The 11,816-nt window shown below is 36.8% G+C and overlaps 1 protein-coding gene across 1 annotated transcript in view; it reads right to left on the minus strand.

Annotated features, from left to right (window-relative positions):
* Positions 1 to 6,165, minus strand: part of LOC140170326 (cell division cycle-associated 7-like protein) — a 41,481-nt gene extending 35,316 nt beyond the window's left edge. Inside the window, exon 1 of the mRNA XM_072193694.1 lies at positions 6,052 to 6,165. Within this exon, the coding sequence (XP_072049795.1) occupies positions 6,052 to 6,069 (18 nt within the window). The 5' untranslated portion in view covers positions 6,070 to 6,165. The remainder of the gene's footprint in view (positions 1 to 6,051) is intronic.
* Positions 6,166 to 11,816: the final 5,651 nt, after the last annotated feature.

Consider the following 11,816-nt stretch of genomic DNA (forward strand, 5'->3'; position numbering starts at 1 on the left):
TTTAATACACTACAAAAATCCGGGACAAAAATGTTATTAGTTCCCAGTTAAGACTTTGTAAAGAGCTCTACAATTCAATGAAAGTCGTCACGTCAAAGAGCGCAAGATAAATGAGCTATTTTTAGCCATGCGCCAATCCACCATCTTCGGGAAATTCCCCTTGCAGGTCAATGCGCAATGCTCTTGCTCCAAAAAAACTGACCAACGTGTTCAGAAAACTCTAAAATTTCATTTTATAAGGGTGTAGTATGGGTGTAATGCCCTCAGACCGTTATTTAAACATTTCTGACCAAGAAAATACTCAAAAACTTCACATAATCTGACGCCAAACTTCTGCAAATATATCAGTGAAAACTTGGCACTTCAAAATGGGGCATATTTGGTATCAAACGATATCTCGCTAGTGACAGTCAGCAGAGGCACTGAGGGGTGGTGCAATAATTATGTGTACCGTACCTCGGTCTGGTGAATTATAGGGGGCAAAGATTTTTGGCAGGCCAAAAGGGGGCAAGCATTTTTGGCAGTTTGAAAGGGGGTAAAGCAATTTTGGCAGGTCAAAGGGGGCAAGCGATTTTTGGCACATATATTTTGGGCACCATTTCTATATTACGCCTTAAAAGGTGTAGGAAAACGTTAATAGGAACACATTCAAATATATGCAAAATTTCCTGCTCACTGCGCTTGTATGAAAAGACAATTTACGGTTTGAAATTCGGGTTCCCCAAAATCTTGCATACAGTGTAAGGGGGGGCAAAGAATTTTTGCACGTCAAAGGGGGGGCAAAAGTTTTTGGCATGTCAAAAGGGGGGCAAAGATTTTTTTTTGGCAGACCATTTTGAAAATTCACCACCCTGGGGTTTGTTCGAGCATATTCTCTAACACGTAATGCTTTAGCATTACTGTTAGAGATGGCTACTATGTCATCCTTGTGCATAGTCCGGTGCACAGAATTGTACCGGCACGTAAACATGCTTCATAGTTCACAAACACACTTCATAAGCGTGTCATTATAAGCTTTATTCTATTTCATGTATTACGCCGTACCTTTTTACATTTTCGATACTTACGATCCTAAAAATTGGAAGCAAATATAAGCTAATTTTTGCTGACTGCACAGCCGACGAAAAGATGGCAGAAATTTAACCTCAACCTGTAGGGGCATTTGACGCAGGTAAATTAGCAGGTACCTTAGATTGCTGCCCTCAGTCAGGCGGCGGATGACATGCATGATAGAGAGAGACGGCAAAACTGCTCAGCCGTATGCACATGATGGCACTTTCCACACAAGTGCGATGAATTTCGCAGCTGCCGTGATCACTGGTACGCGCCATTCAATTTGCACACTGAGTGATCGGAGCCTAACCAACACGGCGAATTACGTCAGAGTGACTCTCATCCAGTAATAATCAAATTTTACAGTATTTAATTAATTTGAAGGGTATTTTTGTAGGGTTCATTATCGAACCCCAACGGTTTCAGCTTGTATTAATATTTATTAACATAGGCCTACTTGTTTGTGATATTTTAAGCGTTTGTAAATTTCAAAATAATCCCATTCAATTACACTGCTGACAAAGCAAATTTACTGAATTTAGAGATTGCACGGCGTTCACCACCTGCATCTCTCTGACCTTTTACTTGAATTACTTCCTGACAAAATGGTGACGCTAGCCGATCGCCGGAAATTATTGGAGCAATTTTTCCAGAAATAGTAATGAAATATTTACCTAAATGCACCTGAAATGACACATAGAACTGAGAATTACGTCAACAACTCGCATAGTAACAAATTGGTAGGTAAAGCTACGTACAATGAGGTATTTAGGGGGTATTTCAGAATTGCCTATTGTTATTACAATGACATTACGTAACGGTAAGCTTACGTAATTTGTTTACCGACCGATATTCCGGGCAAAGGAACACTAGCCACGAATGCGAGGGCATCCGTGAGCAAATTTGTGGCTAGTGTTTCTCGATCAACCTGGGGTGGGGTACACACAATTATTCATTGCACAGCCCTTAGATTATTAATACACAGATTGGAATTTTTCATGCCTGTGGCTGTGCCCTCTAAGCGTACTCGAATTCAGCTGACGCCGGTACAGCGTACAGACCTGGCGACATCGCTTATCTTACGCAAGAAGTTTCTTTTCTGTACGCTCGCGCTGTTTGCGCTATTTTGAGTTTGCTCACGCGGTATACCTGATCTCATGTACCAATACCTTGTGTATTGGTACATGATTCGGCGGGTATACTTCAGCAATAGCGAATAAGTGGTCGTTTTTTACTCTTTTCAAAACGTCACATGTACACCAAATACAGCCCCCGAAATGGTCTACTTTTAGCGTGCCTTAACTCCGAAACAGTTTTGTCAAAGTTAAAAATGCGATCCCCAACCCTTTGCTTACCTTGGACGAATTTGCAGTATTTTCCGCTAGCTCCGTGTTGGAAAATGTCCGGTACTTGCCCGGTACAAACATAGAAATGGCCACATTTGCTTCAGTCCTGGTATGAATATTTCTTCCGTAATCCAATGGTTCCAACGTGGGTATCACGATGATAGTCTCCTACACAACCAGATTGTGTCGGCCTGACGCTCGTCGATCCTAAAATTGAGGACAGCGTGAGCTCTTACCTGCGTAAAAGTCTGTTCGACAAAGGCAATAAGGATGATTGACAGCGCCGTTCATTGGGCGGAGCCATTACGGTATGACAGCAGACAGGTTGCGCTGTTTTCTGACCTTGACTGTTCGTCACGTAGACATACCGTGACCTGGGTACACGATACAAAGCTGGGGGATGCGACTGCAGCGCCATTTTGACACGCTGGTATCTACTCTTCAGAAAAATTACTTTTGGTGACGTTTTATATCAAACAATTTTCGATAACGGATTTCTACTAGGATTTCAATTTTTATTAATGAAAGTGCATGTAGTTTTGAGGAATAACACGGGATGTTTGAGTTTTATTTCAACTGGTGGTGTAGGAAGGTGAGTGAATTCGTGAATGAGGCCGGGATTGAGGTTTCGTTGCTTCAACGATCCGATAGTAGGATACTAAACGTAGGCTAAAATGTCTAATGACGCCATGTTTACATGAAAACATTAGCTGTTGCGAGGTCAGTGTCGTTGAATTCGTTACCTAAATTCCTTTCAGGATATTCTGATTTCACTTATTTATGATGTGTACGAAAATTCACCATATAAACTCAAAAGTGTGAATGCAAGCTGTTACATGTATTGCTGACAATAGAAACATTGTTGCAAAGTCATTAAAAACAGGTATGTATTACAGACGTTCTTTGGCCGAAACGAGATACAGGCCAGTTAGGCAGTCTACTCACGCGGTACCTGACTTAGCGTTGATCCCCTGAGGCAACATGCCATGTTTCCGCAGTATGGCACAGCCCCTCACAGAGGGTATGCACCACTGAGAGTGCATTGCAGTAGTACAGGCATGCAGGCAGTGTTCGAAATAAGCACTTATCCTCTTGTCCAAAAATCACTGGGGACAAACAAATTGAGCTATGTACTTATCCCCTGGACAACCACTATATTTTACCTCCAAAAATATGACACATTTTGGGGACAACCAAAATGCTTTGAGGACAAGCAAAATTTATGCTTTAGTTGTCCTCAGGACAACCTCCATATTTTCCTTATTTCGAACACTGCATGCAGGGATCTATAATTCTGTTCTCTCGGTCGGGGCCACGTCACATCCATTCATGCATTGGAGTGAAAACAACTTATCGCATATTTTTATTTGCAGGGAGTCGAACCTGGCACATGAATAGTGTGATAGCTTGCCTTGTGATACACTCCAGAGTTCAGTGAATTTGAATGTTGTTTTCATTCCAGCGCTATTGTCAGCCGATTCATGCCCGGTGTCCGACTGACAGAATACAGTGATTTTTTTTATTTTAGAAAGGATAAAATTCAAATTGAGAAAATATTCTTGAACTAGCATTGACAAGCGGTTAAAGACAGCATTGCGTCCTATTATTATTGCATTGGATTATAGAGGATTATGCCAATACATCTGAAGTAAATTGATTGCTAAAGTTCAAGCATTCACAGCAGCACCGTTATAATCAATAATTACAACTTTACACATATAGGCAGCATTGCGGCCAGTGACTAACCTACACACACAGCTAACACTAGAATTTTATTTATTTATTTTTCAAGTAAAACTATGGTAGGCCTATTACTTTTTTTTTTTTAATTTTAGGCCTATTACTTTGTTAATGTTATGTATTTTATAGTACTGATTTGGGAGTGATAAATACCGAATTGGGTGGAACTCTGCTTATTATTTTAATATTTATTCATCTATTTATTTGTTATTTTAAATTTATTACAAGCCGACGACGGATGTCGGCTTGTTCTGTCTCTTCTCAATTCTTCTTCTTCTTCTTTCTTTCTTCTGGCAACTCGTGACATTTTGCGTGACTTGCCACGTTTCGCCCTAGCTCTCTTATGCTTCGACAGATTTCAACCATACTTGAGCCAAATGACCACTGGACTAGGCCAAACCTTACATTTGACTTTGACCTGACTGTGACCTTTGACCTTGACCTTATGGTCAAAAATGTTGATTTCACAAAAAATACTACTCCTTCCACAAATTACATGCAATGATCATGTGACTCATGCATATGAATCAACATGTGGCAGTGCTTAAAACTTCCTAAAAAGAATTGAGGTCAAAGGTCATTAAGGGGTCATTTCGGTCAAAATCTGAAAAATTTGTAAAAATATTCAAAAAATCACTGTCTGTACAAATTACATAGCAGAGAGTCGACATTAACACACATGCATTGCTATTAGCCAGGGTCTTTAGGATGCCTACAGTTTCGGGGTCAAAGGTCATTAAGGGGTTACTTCGGTCAAAAACCAAAATTATCAAAATGTTCAAAACATTTTTATTTCAAAATGTAAACAGACCAGAATAATATAACCAACATACATGAATTAGTGTTCCCTGATGTATGCATGGTATTTTTATTTTGGGGGTCAAAGGTCATTAAGGGGTCACTTCCTGTTTTTAGCTGAATAACTTCAAGAATTTTTATCTCAAGAACTGAACATGTTAGAATTTTTTTAATTAAAATTGGAACAATGCATTTTGTCGGTGTACATAAGGTTTTTTTTTCATTGAGGTCAAAGGTCATTAAGGGGTCAAAAGGTCAATCAAAAATTTAAAAAATCAAAATCCATGTATAAGTTCCGATTAAGCTGAAATTCACCAGGAATATTTCTTATGACATCCTAAGCACAATGCAAGAGCAGTTGACCCCATCCGTAACCCAGGGGTCAAGTTATAGGGTCAAATTGCGGCTTGTATTCAGCGTCTGTTGACTCTAGTTTATTATTCTTATATAGTAAAAAAAATGTATTTAAATTTATTTTTCTGTTTGTATATTATTTCACTTGCTCATTTTTAATTTTTAATTTTTAATTTAGATCTTTTCATTTCAACATGTTCAATGGTGTTATTTTAATATTGATAAAATTTAATTTATTTCTTTTATTTTAGGTATCATTACTTATTCACTTGAGAGGGGAGGTTACTTATCTACTTATTTATCTATTTATTTGTTTATTTAATTATTTCACTCATTCATTTTTTTCTTTTCTATCTAAATAATAGACCTATATTAAAAAAAACCTCATGTTAAATTCTTCATGTCATCATACCCAAAGTATGCCTCTATTATAACTATAATAGTTATTGATTCCTATCACTATCAATATTACACATCAATAAGATTTAAATTTATAGCTGTTTGGACTTGACAGAAAATGTTGTGGTAGTCATATAATCCTCTATAATCCAATGCAATAACAATAGGACGCAATGCTGTCTTTAACCGCTTGTTAGCATTGCAGTGCGAGCTTGTTTACAAATTCTCGCGATCAATCTCATATCTCATGCAACATGATATCAATCGAATGCATGAAAGATGCACGAACAACTTTACTAAAACCTGTCACCCCTTTAGAAATATAATATTCTATAGTCTCAGTGTATAAAATGAGTCCTACCTTTCCTCGTGGTGCCATTTTTCTTATAATTTTCTTAGCTATTCAGTGCGTCAACTTCTCCAAACGAACCTGTTTCATTCACAATTTCGCGGCCCGGAAGTCACATGGGTCGTTAAAGGGCAAGGTGGACGACTCCATAATATGTAAAGGTGAAAGCATTATTGTTGCACTGTTTGATGTTAAAGCTCATGTCGGTTTTTCGCCTTTAAGCGTGGGATTTTATACAAATACATGAAATTGAATGTAAAATTCATTAAATACAAATGAAAATGCTATATTTTTAGCTGAAATTAATCAAATGAATATTTGAATTCTGGATCTAAATCATAAATTTCATAACCTTCCTCCTAGAGCAACTATTGATCAGTCTTCATAACTTTTCACCAATGACGTCAAGGTTTAAAGACCCAAGATGTCAACAAATAAAACCAGTCTCTGCTCTGGTTTAATGAAAATAGTTCAAGGCAGATTAATACCAGCTTCATGTTTTATCCTAAAGTCTTAGAAACTTGGCATTAGTTTTTGCAATTGTTAAAACACTGACACTGCTTGAAAGGTGTGGGTGGGGGTGGGGGTGGGGTGTGTGTGTGTGTGGTGGTGGGTCGGTCTGAATTGTCAAAAAGTGGGCGAAAAAGAACAAAAAGGGATTGTCACTACCCAAATTAATCATTCCTTTTTCCAATGTATTTTAACTATTTTCAAAATATAAGAATTACTCAAATCGAGTCTTTGCAATCGAGTGCAGTAAATAAATTAAACGTGCCACAAAACTTTAATATTTTTTTTTTTAAATTTATTTATTGCTTTATCATACATTCTTTAAAAAAAAAAAGGAGTCGGATTAATTTACTTTTCTTGTGCTTAAATTCTAATGTTATATTCCCATCTGCTATTCAACAAGACTTACTGCCCATTCCAAAAAATACAGCACTTTGTGAGACTAAAAAATATTATCAACTTACTAACTGTCAATCAAAGTTAAATTTCACTATTTCGCCAAATTTATTAATTAAACACTAAAATATGCATTTTTATGATGTTTTCCACATGCTGTGATAAAGTCTGAAGACTTTTATGAAGTCTAATTTTATGCATTCTAGTTTTTGGAAAACACGTTTCATTTTTTAAAACCAATCATTTAATTAAAGTAACACAAACAACTGGAAATTTCTGCATATAGAGCTACGTTTCATTTGGCAGAACTCGATAATATTTTTGAACCCTCAGTAAATTTTGACACTCTTTCCCCTCTGACCATGATTACCAGGACAAAATTAGTCTCATTGTCTAGGCTTTTCCCCCCTCTGACCGCATAGAGTACCAGACTAGAAAAATGCTTAAAGAGGAAGCCCTGCCAGAGCAGTTCTTTTGAGGTGAACCAAACCTGCCTGGTTATCAAATTAATCAGTGACAAGGTTATATCTGAATTTGACAGGTGCTAATTGATGTAATAACATTCAAATTCAGAGATAACCTTGTCACTGCTTAATTTGATAACCAGGCAGGTTTGGTTCACCCAGAAGAACTGCTCTGGCAGGGCTTCCTCTTTAAAAGTAATATTCTCAATTAAACATTTTTACTCAGTGTGAATGTTTACCAAAGCTTTTAATATTAGAATCATCTGAAAAATACTATACACCACACCTTACAGATACGAGATTAATTAAAAGTGTAACTACCATTTAACCAAACAAATTTGCATGCAAATAAAAGATATTACATTTATACAACATAGAATTGTAAATAGTACAACTTTATATCTTCTTACATATTCAAGAATAAGCACCTTTGGTTTTGGTCATCTTCGACATACATGTACATATTGAATTTAAATACAGGGATCTAGGAGTCATGCTTTTCTATATCTAGCCAGTGCAAGTGATGTAGCATCATATCATATGTGCAGTGACAGCACAAGGATTTTTTTTTCTGGGGGGGGGGAGGGCATTGAGTTGGCAAAGTGAATTTCAGGGGGGAGGGCAAAATCAACAAATTTTGCGCAAAATTAACGCAAAAAGGTGACATTTTCGTAATTTTGTTGTTTTACTGGGGGAAAACAGGGGGGCAAGAGTTCTGACTGGGGGAATTTTCCCCCTCATGCCCCCCCCACCACGTGGTGCCGCCACTGCATATGTGCATGGGGGATAGGAAAATTGCCAAAAATGGCTTGTGCCCCCCATCAGACCTGATGCCTTCCCCAAATCTTGGTATGTGCCCCCCCCAATATGATGACCCACTCTACGCCACTGTATCTACCAGGATTTGAATGACTTGAACCTGAACAAATTTGCATATCATCCACTGTGAAATTGATTCACACATGGACAGTATCTCAAAACTCTACAACTTTGTATGTTTTATGTGCTGGCCTTAGGCAGTGGCGCAAGTAGCACATTGAAAGTGGGGGCAGGTTGTTCAGTTCCCCGAATGGAGTCTGATTTAGGTGTGCAAGGTGCGGTTTTAGCGTTTCCCCCCTAATTTCCCCCGAATGACCAACAAAAGTGGGGGGGGCATGTGCCCCCTGCCCCACCCCCCTCTTTGCGCATGCCACTGGCCATAGGCATGTTAAGATTCGACATAAAAAGTCCAAATTTTGAGCTAATTTCTTAAGAGGTATCTCTGGAACCACTGAACCAATTCTAGCCTTGTTTGGATTCATTTTAATGTGTTTTTCATTCTGATTACAAATATGGTCATGTCAATGTTCAACACTGAAAGTTTTGAATTTTTAAAGAAAATGTGAAACTTGTCATGTGCAGTCGACACCTGTGTTCCCAATGTGGCTACTGCATAAAAGAAAAAGGTTTCTCAGCAACAACATGATCAAGGATAAGATCAAACATGAAAGGACTCATACCAAAGAGAATCCATATCAATATAAATATTGCAACAAGTGTTTCGCGCTGTCACATCACAAGACTACCCATGAAAGGATTCATACGAAGAGAAACCTTACCAATGTCAATATTGCAACAAGTACACTTTGTATTTCTGAGACGCAGATGCAAGTGCTGATAAATGCCATTTTCACAAACTCTTTGAGGTAAGGCCGGCCAACAACAACTGCAAGCTTGAAATTGAAATCCTACTTTAAAAAGTCCAAGGTAAATTTTTTAAATTATAATCAAACGTTGCACATAATATCTTACTCAAATTTCAAGGTAATTTTTTTAAACAAAACATCTCAAAAAAAGTAACTAAACCCCTTAAATAATGGCCATTATTCAAAAACGGGCTATTGTATTACAAATCTGTAAAATGCATTGGAAGCAGAATTTATTTCTGCGCATTTTGACACCTCATTTGATACAATAGCGTAGAAAACAATAAAACACCGGTCAATTTAATGTAGTGAGATCCATATTTGAAAGTTGCACTTTGCTTCCATTATACTGAATACTAATCAACAGAATTTACTGCAACTTTCAAATCTTGGGCTACATTGATTTAAAATGTACGCTGTGACGTCAATATTTAGTTAATTGCTACCAATGAGGTTTCAAAATATGCAGAAATAAATTCTGCTTCCAATGCATTTTACAGATTTGTAATACAATCGCCCGTTTTTGAATAATGGCCATTATTTAAGGGGGGTTAGTTACTTTTTTTGAGATGTTTACATTTTGTATGATCAACAGTAGCACATTATTTTCTTATTATTTTCTTTATTTTTGACCGGTTGTATTTGTATATCATAAATGATTGGTTGCTACATCTCCACTCTTTTATCATTTCTTTTTCTGTAATTACAATGTTAGATTTTAAATGCTTATAAAACATCCAACTTAAGTAGTATGAAGTAACAATTTGAACAATTTATAGCGTATTTTTAAATTTGACATCTTTACATCAACTTTTGACCTGTCATGCCAGTCTGACACAACAGACAATAGCAATAAACCAACAGCTTTTATTTAACACTAAGGAATCGGATAGCAATGTTTGGATAGTATTTTTGTGGGACCTGAGAGAACATCAGATATGCCAAATTGTAATCTGAATATGAGGAATGTCCTTCTGATATCATATAATTTTGATATTTTGAAATTCACAATACATGAGGATTCCGCTCTCAACCGTTCTGGTTCTAAAACTGTTAGGCTTTATGTAAATAAGACAATTTCACGCTCAGTGATTTTCACACTGGATCTCGGAGCTTGTTCCTTTGTTATGCAAATCCTTTCCTTATTTTCTGTGCACAAGGTCCTTCCTATACAGGTGAATGCAAATGAAAAGAGTATATCGCACGAGTATAACGTGCGATGTAAATCGCACGAATATAACGTGCGATGTAAATATCGCAATAGTACGTGTCAAGGAAAGTAATGTAATAATAGTGAATGATATTTTTGACATTTAACAGTATAAATCTAATAATGTAGCCTACTTGTATGTAACTCGGAGGAAAAGCAGACCATCATTTGAAACTGTTGACCTTTCATATTGAAAATACACATGTTTTTCTTAAGGGCTGGGGTATGAACGTTTGGGCAGTATTTATTGTGGGACATTAGAGCACATCAGACATATCGAATTGCATTCTGAATACGAAGAATGTCCTTCTGATATCAAATAATTTAGATTTTTTGAAATTCGCAATTTAATACACATTTTATGGCAAATCATTAAAAATTGATATTTTTGATATTTAACAGTACTCGAAGTAAACGTTATAAATCTGATGATTTATACTTAAAGTGTATGTAGGTGGGATGAAAAGCCGACGATCAATTGAAAATTTTGACCTTTCGTATTGAATATATGGATTTTTTTTCCAAAAACACATACATTAAAAAGGTCTTTTGGGAAAAAAATCCATATCTTCAATATGAAAGGTCAAAATTTTCAATTGACCGTCGGCTTTTCCTCCCAGGTACATACACTTTAAGAATATATCATTAGATTTATATAATTTACTTCGAGGACTGTTATATATCAAAAATTTGAAAAATATCAAATTTTTATAATTTGTCATAAAATTTGTATTATATTGTGATTTTCAAAAAATGAAAATTATTTGATATCAGAAAGACATGCTTCGTATTCAGAATGCAATTCGATAGGTCTGAGGTGTTCTCATGTCCCACAAAAAATACTGTCGAAACGCAATAAACGCTCATTCTAGATCCCTTAACAGACCTACAAAATTGTGACACGATCAAGGGAAATGAGTCACATGTCGCTAATATTGATTTTGAGATATTGGCAAAGAAAGTGTTAAAATTCTTTTGTTTTATATTGTTTTCAGTGATTGATAAATTGATGTAACTTCGCAAACAAAAGTTGTATCAACATGGGGTTTTCAATTTCTGAAAGCTCTAAACGTCCGCTTTAGAAATGTATGTATAACTCATTTTCGACCAGGGTCGACATGTGACTCATTCCCCTTGATCACGTCACAATTTAGATCTTTTGGGAAAAAAGAATGAAATTTGAAATGTGTGTCTGATGTGCTCTCAGGCTCGGCCTAAAGCACACTATACAAACATTGCTTTCCAAACCCTTAACTCTTCAACATACTTCACTGCTCTTTTGTCTCCATAATAAAGTGCTAGGGGCAGCTTGATAGACTGAGAGGTTGCGGGTTCCAACCCTGGTGGTGCCTAGTTTGTTCTCGTGGAAAAATTGAGTTAGCTTGAAATTCCCCTGGACAAGGAACTTACTGCTAACTTGTTTCGTTGTTACCCGTACGAAACTGATCCTAGTTCGAGCGGATCCTGGTTGCGATGGTTATTTGTGGAATGTCTAGGGTGTGCACTCTTGAA

This window comes from Amphiura filiformis, chromosome 14 (genome assembly GCF_039555335.1).
Source record: "Amphiura filiformis chromosome 14, Afil_fr2py, whole genome shotgun sequence".
Classification (NCBI taxonomy): domain Eukaryota; kingdom Metazoa; phylum Echinodermata; class Ophiuroidea; order Amphilepidida; family Amphiuridae; genus Amphiura; species Amphiura filiformis.